The sequence below is a fragment of the Populus euphratica genome, unplaced genomic scaffold (genome assembly GCF_000495115.2).
Source record: "Populus euphratica unplaced genomic scaffold, PopEup_1.0 scaffold29.1, whole genome shotgun sequence".
In the NCBI taxonomy this organism is placed as follows: Eukaryota; Viridiplantae; Streptophyta; class Magnoliopsida; order Malpighiales; family Salicaceae; genus Populus; species Populus euphratica.
The window spans coordinates 214,574-227,085 of NW_011499888.1; the positions used below are offsets into that span (position 1 = coordinate 214,574).

Consider the following 12,512-nt stretch of genomic DNA (forward strand, 5'->3'; position numbering starts at 1 on the left):
AAATCTTTATGATGAAATTCACAATAAAACCACCCACACAAGATCATCATTGGTTCTCTTTCTATGAAAGCTTTGCTTTAAGAAGTTATATTGGATGTTCTCTTGATGAAAGCTAGTTTTCAATTAAGAAGATTTTACTTTATAAATAATTTAAATTCGATTACAAGTTCTTTCTAACATAGAGATATAAGTATTTTCCTTGATTATTTTTTTTTTATTTTTTTATTAAATATTATTAGGGTTTTTAGTTTTTCTATTTTAAGGGAGTTATTTTTTTTATTTTTCTATTCAATATTAATAGGGTGTTTTTTTTTTATTTTTCTATTCAATATTAATAGGGTGTTATAATTTTGTTTATATAAAAGAGTTGTTATAGCTTTTTTATAATAAGACTTAAATGAATAAAAGTAGAATATTTATTTTGACTTATAACAATTTTTTTTACCCTTTATTCTCGGCCATGTAAATTTTACATGATATTAGAACCACATTAAAAAGTGACATGTGTTCATATACTAGAGATGTCATCAACAATTTAATAACACATATAATTAATTAAAGAAAAAGAAGAGGTACATATATTTAAATATAGAAAAGATTGAAGAAAAAAAAGTAAACACTTAAAATAGAAAAAAAAATAAAGTTAATTAATTATTACAACCATGAGTTTCAATTTAATTGTTTATATAAATAGTTAACAAGGTTAAGAAATATTTTTAATTATTTTATAACAATTTCGTGTCATATCTTGGTTGAAGAGTATGTGTTAGTGGCTAAAGGTTGTAGGTTGAATTGTTTTTTTAAATAGTGGCCAAAGGCTAGACGTTTGGATTTTATTGTATAAAGCACTTTGGGGTTTTTTAATTGGTCATTTTATTTTTTTAATTATTAATGTAATTTCTTTTTAATTTTATTATTTAATATTAAATTAATAATAAATTAATTTTTTTATTTTTTTATTAAATAATAAAATGAAATAAAATAATCTAGTAAAGTTTATAAGCTGATTATAAATTTAGCTGATAACTATGATTAAGCTAATTTTTTGTGTTTTTGTATTTATTTTAACCAATTAGTTAATAAAATTATATCGAAATAATTTTTATATAACTTAATTTAAAATCTAAGCTAAACAAAAAATCAAATCATAAATTTTTAAATTTAAATAGTTATAAAAAGTTTAATAAAAATACCACAAATTTTTACCGTCGAGATTTTTTTATTTTTTTACATGGCAAAATTTTTTAGTCCAATGATAGCACCAAGAAATAAACTAGTAAAATCAACATAATTGCAGCCAGTAAAACTCTCAATAGGTGGTTGTTTCGATCATTTGGTCACGTTGCAGTCTCTTGTACGGAAAATAGAGAAAGTGCTGTCTTGTGCTACAGTATTTTCCTGTTCTTGCTTCTGACCCTTTTGTCACCACTCTAATTTCCCTCCATCCAAACACGGACTTAAAATGACACTGCAACTTCACATATCTGATCCTGTCTATCACACACAAGTCCAAATCTTACGACACAAAAAATAATTAATGCAAATCAAAACAAAATACACTACCTCTGCCATCTATGGTGATGGAACTCTCCCCTCCCACTTAACATGCTGACTAAACGCCAACACTCCTACTTCAAAGCATGGTTCCTCTCTGCTCATCATCATCTCCACTAATGCTTCCCCTCCACTTCCTTCCTCTCCTCATCTTCCCCTTCTAATCATACTCTCTTCTCATTAGTGGTCTTGGTTGTATGTAAAGCTGCTCTCTTACCTTCTTGGGAATTTTTCTGTCTTAAATATTGTTGCCAACCACCTTCTTTTCTCGAGAAAACTACCGCTACCCACTTCCTGTACCAGCGCCAGCTTTTGTGCCGTTGTTTCGTTGTTCAATTTCGATATACAATACTTGTACAGTAACTCTTGGAAGCCAAAACCATCTCTTCTTGGGATGCACAGTTGAGTTATTCATTCTTTCTCTCATTTATAGTTTCCAAGATAGTGATTTTCTCGGGGAGTTCTACCATTTGATTCTGTTTGGAGTAAGCTTTCTTGGCTGCCAAGAACCAAGCTCGTTTTCTCTTCTTAATATTATGACTTGCTCTTTAGAATCGAATTCCTCCACTTCTTTTCTTGTTCTTTAACGAGAGAGAACAGAACAGAACAGAACTTGTTTTCTAATCCCCATAAGTTACAGAAACGTTTCAATTTTCTCCAGCTATTTCTGTCTCAAGAACCTGTCTTTTTGTGGTCACGAGATTTCCACTCTTGGTAATTTGTTGTATAGATTTTGCATATCATCCTTTTCTTTTTGCTTTTGATTCATTGAGAAGGATAAACAAATATTGAAATGTTCCTGTCATTTTATGTTCCAGAACAGAAAGACATGGAAATGAACAAATACAGCTTCAGATTCTCACACTTTTCTCCATTAACTCCAGGTAAGGCAGACACCTTTGTTTCTCTAACTTTAGTCTTTCTTTTCCAGAATTTTAAATGTTTTTCCTTTGTGATGTTATTTTCTTGAATCTTGATGGTGTTAATTATGCTGTTATGATCCATTAAAATAGTCTAATAAAAGAGTATGAGGGACATATGGAAGTTGGGTTAGGAATTATGATTTGAACTTTATGAGATAGGCCTACTAGAGAAGTTACTTTATGTTCAAAGTGATTTTGGATTTTGTCTTATGATTAGTCTAAGAACTATTTATAATTAAATTAATTATTATCTTTATTAGAAAATTATTACTTTTTAATCATTTTCTTTACTTGCTAAGCAAATCATACCCCATTACTCAGAAAAGACAACAATGAGTGACTTCAAAGGATACTCTCTTTTTCGTTCCTAGAATAATAATCCACAGCTGAAGACAAATATTGACATTCTAACCTCACCTTTGCTGATCTCTCTCTTTAGCTTAGATGCTTCTCAACATAAACTATATTAAATGCTTTATTATCATGTATGCTTATATGATAATCTGTGCTGGCATTTACAGTCCATCATATAATATTTTTGCAATTTGCAAATGTATATAATAGAGTAATGATTAGTGGATGTTTTATCTTCAGCTGTTTCCAGGAAGTTAGCGATGGACAAATGCAATAACTGAAGGGTTTTAGGTCCACATGATTCTAGTTATTGTTGAATGACCATTTTACACCAATTCTTTTTCGACAATGGCCACAACCTCAGTTCTTTCCCTCCAATTCATTATAACTGTCATTTGCCTTCTTTCCCTCTCAAGTTTCCCACCTTCTTTGTCTTTGGATGTTGAGACTCAAGCCTTGCTTGATTTCAAAAGGCAACTGAAAGACCCTTTGAATGTTTTGGAGTCATGGAAAGAATCAGAATCTCCATGTGAATTCTCAGGGATTACTTGTGATCCTCTATCTGGGAAAGTGACTGCAATCTCATTTGATAATCAGTCTCTCTCGGGCGTGATTTCACCATCCATTTCTGCCCTTGAAAGTCTGATGTCCCTATGGTTGCCCTCAAATGCTATTTCCGGGAAGCTTCCAGATGGAATCATTAACTGTAGCAAGCTCAGAGTACTGAATCTCACTCTGAATAAAATGGCGGGAGTCATACCAGATCTCTCTTCGTTGAGAAACTTGGAGATTCTTGATTTGTCAGAGAACTACTTTTCTGGTAGATTCCCATCCTGGATTGGCAATTTAAGTGGGCTACTTGCGCTTGGTTTAGGGATAAATGAATATCATGTTGGTGAAATCCCTGAGAGTATTGGAAACCTGAAGAACTTGACTTGGCTCTTTCTGGCAAATTCCCATTTGAGAGGAGAGATTCCAGAATCCATATTCGAACTGGAGAATTTGCAGACATTGGATATCTCTCGGAACAAGATCTCTGGGCAGTTCCCAAAATCAATATCCAAGTTGCGAAAGCTTACTAAAATTGAGCTCTTTTATAATAATTTGACTGGGGAAATCCCACCAGAGCTTGCCAATCTCACACTTCTGCAGGAATTTGATGTTTCTTCTAATCAGTTATATGGGAAGCTGCCTGAGGGTATTGGTAGCTTGAAGAGTTTGACGGTTTTTCAGGGTCATCAAAACAACTTTTCAGGAGAAATCCCTGCTGGTTTTGGAGAGATGCGCCATCTCAATGGCTTCTCAATCTACCAAAACAATTTTTCAGGAGAGTTCCCAACCAATTTCGGCCGGTTCTCACCATTAAACAGTATTGATATATCTGAAAATCAATTTTCAGGTAGTTTTCCCAGGTTCTTGTGCGAAAGCAAGCAGTTACAGTACTTGCTTGCCCTGGGAAACAGTTTTTCTGGAGTGTTACCGGACTCGTATGCTGAGTGCAAAACTTTGTGGAGGTTCAGGGTCAATAAGAATCAGTTGACAGGGAAGATTCCGGAGGGGGTTTGGGCAATGCCATTTGCCAGTATAATTGATTTCAGCGATAACTACTTCACTGGTGAAGTATCTCCTCAAATTAGGTTTTCTACCAGCTTGAATCAGTTGATTTTGCAAAACAATAGGTTTTCGGGTCAGCTCCCATCTGAACTTGGCAAGCTAATGAATCTAGAGAAGTTGTACTTGAATAATAATAACTTCTCTGGTGTAATACCTTCTGATATTGGTTCTTTGCAGCAGTTATCATCATTGCATTTGGAAGAGAATTCATTGACAGGACCCATACCATCAGAACTGGGGGATTGTGCCAGAGTTGTCGACTTGAATATTGCTTCAAATTCTTTAAGTGGTCGAATCCCAAGTACTATTACATTGATGAGCTCTTTAAACTCTCTGAATCTTTCACGAAACAAGCTAACTGGTTTGATCCCGGAAGGTTTAGAAAAGTTGAAGCTAAGTTCCATTGATTTGTCTGAAAACCAGTTGTCAGGAAGAGTTCCCTCAGTTCTTTTGACAATGGGTGGAGACAGAGCATTTATTGGTAACAAGGAACTTTGTGTTGATGAAAATTCCAAAACCATTATAAATTCAGGGATAAAGGTTTGCTTGGGAAGACAAGATCAAGGAAGGAAGTTTGGAGATAAGCTGGTCTTGTTCTCAATAATAGCATGTGTGCTGGTTTTTGTTTTGACTGGTATGCTACTTTTGAGTTACCGGAACTTCAAGCATGGTCAAGCTGAGATGAAAAACGACTTGGAAGGGAAGAAGGAAGGAGACCCGAAATGGAAAATTTCATCTTTCCACCAATTGGATATTGATGCAGATGAAATATGTGATCTGGAAGAAGACAATTTGATTGGCTGTGGTGGCACAGGGAAAGTGTATCGCTTGGATTTGAAGAAAAACCGTGGTGCAGTAGCTGTAAAGCAACTGTGGAAGGGAGATGGTCTGAAGTTCCTGGAAGCCGAAATGGAGATTTTGGGGAAGATCAGGCATAGGAATATCCTGAAGCTTTATGCCAGTTTACTCAAAGGAGAATCAAGTTTTCTGGTTTTCGAGTACATGCCTAATGGTAACTTGTTTCAAGCACTTCACACACGGATCAAAGATGGGCAGCCTGAATTGGATTGGAATCAGAGATATAAGATTGCTTTGGGAGCTGCTAAAGGAATTGCATATCTGCACCATGATTGCTCCCCACCTATTCTTCATAGAGATATAAAGTCAAGCAACATTTTACTTGATGAAGATAATGAGCCAAAAATTGCTGATTTTGGGGTTGCAAAGCTTGCAGAAATGTCCCTTAAGGGGTGTGATAATAGCTCATTTACTGGCACTCATGGTTATATTGCTCCTGGTGAGTTTGAAACTTATTATTCTGCAAGACTTGCTTGATATCATGCCTTTTCTACTCCATGCTGATCATGCCCGCGTACTTGTATGAAATTTTGTGAAGCTGCTATTCTGTTCTGCCTTCTAGAATTGCATACTTATTTAACATTGAAGTTTTCACAATTTTACGATGCTCAATTATGCTTTTGGAAACTGCATTCCTAAGAAATTTCACCTAGCTCTTACTTATCATGAAATGAACTGTTCTAATTCATACACTGATATCTTAATGCAGAGATGGCATACAGTCTTAAAGTCACTGAAAAGAGCGATGTATATAGTTTTGGTGTTGTGCTATTAGAGTTAGTCACTGGTAAAAGGCCCATCGACGAGGCATATGGAGAAGGAAAAGATATTGCCTACTGGGTTTTATCTAATCTCAACGACCGTGAAAACATCCTCAAGGTTCTCGACGAAGAAGTGGCGTCCGGATCTGCCCAAGAAGAAATGATCAAAGTCTTGAAGATTGGTGTCCTTTGCACGACCAAGCTTCCGAATCTGCGCCCTACTATGAGAGAGGTAGTGAAGATGCTCGTCGATGCTGATTCTTGTGCTTACAGGTCTCCTGATTACAGTTCTGACAAAAACGAAAAAGTTTTTCTCTAGTAATTTCCCTTTTCAACTGCGGCCATAATTGGAGAACATAATATACATATAGTAGTAGATAATGCTGGTTTGTAAAAAGCATTCTGATGTTGTTTGATGGAGTGCTTAGACTCGTCGTTTCGTGAATATATATATGTATTTGCAAGCATAATCAATATTTAATTATCATTGGCGCCAGATTTTTGCTTCTTCTTCTCTGTGAATTGCAACATGGTTATGTTTCCCACACGAATATGATTACTGCATTCGCCTGCGCCAGAGAGATGGTAGAATTTGCAAGCTCAAGACTGCTTCAAACACAGCTTAGCTGCACTAATTGTGAACCAGTCCAGCAATCACTACAGCAAATATAAAGCTTCGGCCCTGCACTATTTGTGCTGCCATTTTCCTTTTCTAGGACCAGAGAATCCCCAGCACAAAGAAAGTCCATCTATGGTGTCCGATCAAAAGCAAACAATCCACCTAACATTTAGTCTTGAAATAGCTTGTTGGGGAGCATGCCTTAATTATCATTGGGGTAATGGCACTAGAGGAGGTTCTTCTCCATTTGGAACAGCTGGCTTCCTCAATTCAGTTTTTTGGAGAGATTCCATGGGGGGTCCATAGGAGTTTTGGCAGTATGGGGATTTTCCACATACACACGAATGACTACGAGTCAGCCTCGGTGATGGGTCAGCTTGATGGGTGAGGATCGAGAAGCCCGTTCACAACTCACAAGGTGCCGAGGAGGTTATTTCAGCTTAAAATTTTAGCCAAAGATGGTCGATTTGGATTTTGATCCGGTTTATTTTTATATTTAAAAAATATTTTAAAAAAATTTAAGATTTTTTTATTTGTTTTTAATTAATATTTTTTTAATAATTTTAATGTAATAATATTAAAAATAATTTTTAAAAATTTAAAAAATATTATTTTGATATTTTTTAAATAAAAAATATTTTAAAAAATAAACACAACTAATTTTAGATATTTTGAGAATCAATTGGATTTACTTACCGCAACAAAAAAATATTTTACAATTTGTTTGGCTAATGTACTATAAGATTAAATATGTTATGTTTTTTAGTAAATGATTATTATTTTGTTATCGGCATCAATTAAATTAAAATTACTATAAAAATATAATTTAAATTAATGAATTGTTTAAGAAATTAACTATTTCTTTTAAAAACACATAAATATTATAGATAAATACAAGTAAAAAAACAATAATCAAAACATTATACAGCGTTTGTTTAGTAAATAAGATTATTAACAATTTAATTAAGATCCATATAAGCTGAGATTTAATATATTTAAAATGAAATAATCAAGGCTAGTTAATTTTAAAATATTTAAGATTACTAATTATGTATATCTGCGCGCGTAAGGACGACATGTATAAATTGAAAAACGGTCTAAATTTTTTTCAACAAAAAAAACTATTTATAAAATAAGAATGATTGAATGCATTATTTGGGAGAGTAGTCTTGTTTGCTCCACGTCCCACCAAATCTATTAATAATTCTTGGGAGTAGATATAGGAGATTTTAGAACACCTACATGGGGAATGCATTATTTGGGAGAGTAAAATGTGAATCAAATTTAAAATTTATTTATTTAAAGAGATCGATAGTATAAGAAACATAGAGGACAACGCAAGAAGGGTTTATGTAAGATCACAATAATCTTTTAGGTTTGAGCATATTCTCTAATTATTAATTATCCCGACCTCAATTATAGAAATGTTGGCTTAGATGGGGTGTTTGTCTCCGACATTATCCTAAGTTGGAATTTAAGGGAAGTTCGAGAGATTTTATTTTTTATAAATAATCGAATTTGAATGCAAATGGGAATTGATTTTAATGGATGGAAAAGAATTTACAACCACAACTCAACTAAATCAAACAAATAATAGGAATGAGGGGAGCTATTTAAAATCTGTTTGAGAACGTGCTAGTTTATAATTTTAGATATTTTTTAAAAATTATTTGTTTTGAAAAAATTATTAAATTAATATTTTTTAATGTTTCTTTTATAATTTTAATGTATTATTGTTAAAAATTAAAAAATATTTTATACCGCGATGCCAAACAGCTTAAATTAATTTCTAAAGACTGCTAGTAGCCTAGAATTAAGCAAGTCTGTACTCAATCATATGAATTTCAGATTATAATCTTGGAGATGCAAATATGAATGAAAAAGAGTCTTGCTTGGCTAATAAGACTACTAAGGTGCTGTTTGGAGTTCATGTTTCTTTTATAATTTTGATGTATTATTGTTAAAAATTAAAAAAATTAAAAAATATTTTATACCGAGATGTCAAACAACTTAAATTAATATCTAAAGACTGCTAGTAGCCTAGAATTAAGCAAGTCTGTACTCAATCATATGAATTTCAGATTATAATCTTGGAGATGCAAATATGAATGAAAAAGAGTCTTGCTTGGCTAATAAGACTACTAAGGTGCTGTTTGGAGTTCAGGTTGGAGTTGCAAAAATGAAAGAAAAGGGAGTTTTGCAACCTTAATTCCCCTCATAAATAGAGTTAAAGTTACATTGCAAAACCTCAAAATCAAATAGAACTTAAAAGTTCATTTACTATTATAAAAGTAATTAATTTTGAAAATATTTTTTATTTAAAAACATAGTAAAAACATATTTTTTTTATTTTTAATATAAATACATCAAAACAATTTAAAAAATATAAATAATACCATGAAAAGGAGACAATGCCCGTTAGAGTAAGGAGTGAGAGTCAAAGTCACAATACGTAGGAAATGTAGTAGGTGCAAGTGCATGGAAAATCCTTACCAATAATTTCCTTTTATATATATATATATATATATTTATTTATTTATTTATTTATTTATAAAGTAGGAACGACTATTCATTGGAATCTCAGACTCTGATTTCAAATTTCAGCTCTTAAATAAAAAGAAAAGTTGAAATGTCTGCGCTGTGGGACCGGATCATTGTATCGGAGACAAAATCCTTACCCCCGTTATTGTATGCAGCTTGTCGGAAACTTCCAGAAGGCAGAAGTCAGGCACTTCCACTTGGATTAAACTCCAATCTCATTCTTACGACTTATAATTACATCACTTTAGGTTACATGCATGACTTTCTCCATTAACTTATTAATTTATATGAGTTGTGGAGTATAATCAACTGGACTGATTATATATTTATTTTTTAAAAATTATTAATTTAAATTTTATAAAATTTTAAATTTTATAAATTTTATATAATAATTAATTTTAAAATTTACGAATTACTCGAGATATATAAAAACTGATCCAAATATTTGTATTAATAAAAAAAATTTATGATTATTTTTTAATAATTATTAATTTGATTAAAAACTGTTGATAAAAAAATATATAATTATTTTTTAGTAGTTACCAATTTAACTTTTTTCAATATATTTTAAAATATTTTTTATTTAAATATATATTTAAATAATATAAAAATAAAATAAAATTTTTATTCAGTGCAATTAACTCATTACTTACGAACCAGCATCTTATAACTAACCATTAGGCTTTTAGGTACGTATTTTGTTTTTTGTTTTTTTTCTTAATATTGGTTCATAACAGTCCTTTTTCTTTAATAATTCTTGTTCTCTTCCTTTATTCATTTATTTTTTTTGTTTGTAGGTAAGCCAAGGCCAGATTTTTTTGGGATGATTTTAATATACAATTTTTTATATTAAAGTGATGTAGTTTGTAGGTAAGCCGAGGCCATATTTTTTTTTTTGGGATGATTTGAATATACAATTTTTTATATTAAAGTGATGTATTCAAGATAATAAATTCTTCTGGATGATAACCTTTAAGTATTCCAAAAATAAGGAAAGAAAGAAAACATAGGGGACCTATCTCTTAAGAATTTATTTATTTATTTATTTTTTATTTCTTAATCCTTCTTAGTTTATTAGCTAACAAAATCATATATGTGGCAAGGAATAAGGTAAGCCAATATCATCATTTTCTTCCCAGTAAATATGCACTTGCAAATTGCAATATCATTCATACCATATTTTACAGATATGGATATTGGGAATGAACTTCCAATCCTTTAAAAAAATCAAGTCAATAATAATAATAATAATTTATATATATAAAATTTGTAGTATTTCAGAGAGTACAAAAATACAAAGGGGTGTGTGTTCCAGTCATAGCAGTGGACTTATACATGACTAGCATGACTAGTTTGGGTTTAAATAATGGTGTTCTTTTATCAAATTAACACAACTAGCATATGCATGTTTATTATTAAAAAAAAAAAAAACTACTAGAACCTAAGACAATGGTATTGGACTTGAGCTTATAAGTGTTAGATCTTAAAGGATAATAAGTAATAAATTGGACATCAAACTTTTTTTTAATTATTGTGTCAGAAATGAACTTGAAAGCCTCCGGTCACACTTACTAGGTGTAGGTAGAGTCATGTTAACCCAACTCATATTTACTTGCAATGATGAGGTAATGTGTTCTAACGCATGAAAATTTTTAAGCAAACATTTACACAAATCAAAGAATTATAAAACTCATGTTGACAAATAAAAGTTAAAATAATATTTATTGATATAATTTTTTCAAAAAATTGAATGTTATCATATCAAAGATGACTCCTCTAGTAGGATAATAGTTTACTATATAATAAAAAAGTGAATAAAAAGGATATTGTTAATGACATATATATATATTTGAAAACAAATTGTATCAATCATATTCAATATTTTTCAACATCAAACTAATATGATTTGTTTAAGGATGATGTTATTACTAGATTAATTCTAAAAAAACAATATACGAAAAATCACACATAAAATAATAATTTTTTTTTGTAATTTTTATTATGAAAACGATAAAGTATCAACATTCAAGTGATATAACCCATTTAAGGATCATAATACCACTAAGTCATCTCTTTGATAAAATAAAATAAAATAAAACAGATTTCTTAAAAAAAATTAAAAAGTGAAAATTCCTTGGACCTTCCTTTAATTTAGTTATGTTTTTCAATTTATTTTTATTATTTAAAAAAGTACAATTTACATCCTATTATTTATATGTTGTATAACACTTTATATCTACATAAAAAAATGAATAAAAATATTTAGATTATTTATAGAATTGTCATTATATTCTAAGTTATGACTAAAAAACCTGTCATGTTAAAATAATGAAACTGTAATTTGAAATTTCTTTTACATTTTGAATCCATATGTATCTTCACCTAGCTCAATCTCTTTTGTATTTACACTAGTTTTTAAGTTTTATGGATTGGATATAAGGACACATATCAATTTTTAATTCTTTAAAACATGTGAGGTGTAGAAGCTTTTATATAATCCAGAGATTTTTAAATTTTCAAATGATCGGATTTTAAGGGAGGGTTATTATTATGGGATTTGATATGAAAAAACCCAAGATATTAACTTAGCAAAGAAAATCACATGAAATATTAAAAGGTAATTAAATATGAACAATATCAAATAATAATGGAAAAATCATATAAAAAATCTATAAAGTAAAATATAAAGTCAACCATTGCAAAAGTAATAAGTGATTATGAGCCTCAAAAGAATTACGATGACATAACAACATTTATAACAAGATATCATTATATAAAAAGCATAAATTAAATCTTCCTATCACATATTTTTTATTAAACTTTTCCATATATTTAAAGACCACATCTTTCCTATTAAATCTTGTTATGTTAACCCATAGATTATAACAATTAAATTGTAGTTGGTTTATGTTATATAGCAAAACTTCAATATCTAAACCAAACTCAATGATTAAAAAACCAAATATCCTTCCCGATTTCTTTCCTTTTTGACAACAAACAAATATTTTACTTGTCAACACCTCTAAAATTCAAATGATAAATCCCACGGCAATTGTAGACTCCTTCAAAACATGACATTTTCCTATTATTAGCCTTTAAGAACTTAATTTGGGTTTTTTTAGAGTTTACTCCATCTATAACTCCAACATGGTTTCTTTACCAATCTTATAAAAATAATCTTGTTGACAATAAAAAGAAGAAATTTTGTTAAGTAAAGGCATGTAGTGTTCTTATGACTATATATTGAAGAATTATCACAAAAGATCAATTGTGTTCATATACCTATAT

At 30.6% G+C, this 12,512-nt stretch overlaps 1 protein-coding gene across 2 annotated transcripts; it reads left to right on the plus strand.

The window, feature by feature from the left end:
• Positions 1-1,497: 1,497 nt before the first annotated feature.
• LOC105130637 (Leucine-rich receptor-like protein kinase family protein) lies at positions 1,498-6,570 on the plus strand. 2 transcript variants are annotated; one of them, XM_011033212.1, is made up of 4 exons: positions 1,498-2,268; positions 2,373-2,438; positions 3,072-5,742; positions 6,013-6,570. In XM_011033212.1, the coding sequence occupies exons 3-4, from the start codon at positions 3,180-3,182 to the stop codon at positions 6,381-6,383; spliced, it is 2,934 nt and encodes a 977-aa protein (XP_011031514.1). In that variant the 5' UTR covers positions 1,498-2,268; positions 2,373-2,438; positions 3,072-3,179; the 3' UTR covers positions 6,384-6,570. The 2 variants fall into 2 exon arrangements, with proteins under 2 accessions (XP_011031514.1, XP_011031515.1); XM_011033213.1 differs by having other exon boundaries at positions 1,498-1,955.
• Positions 6,571-12,512: the final 5,942 nt, after the last annotated feature.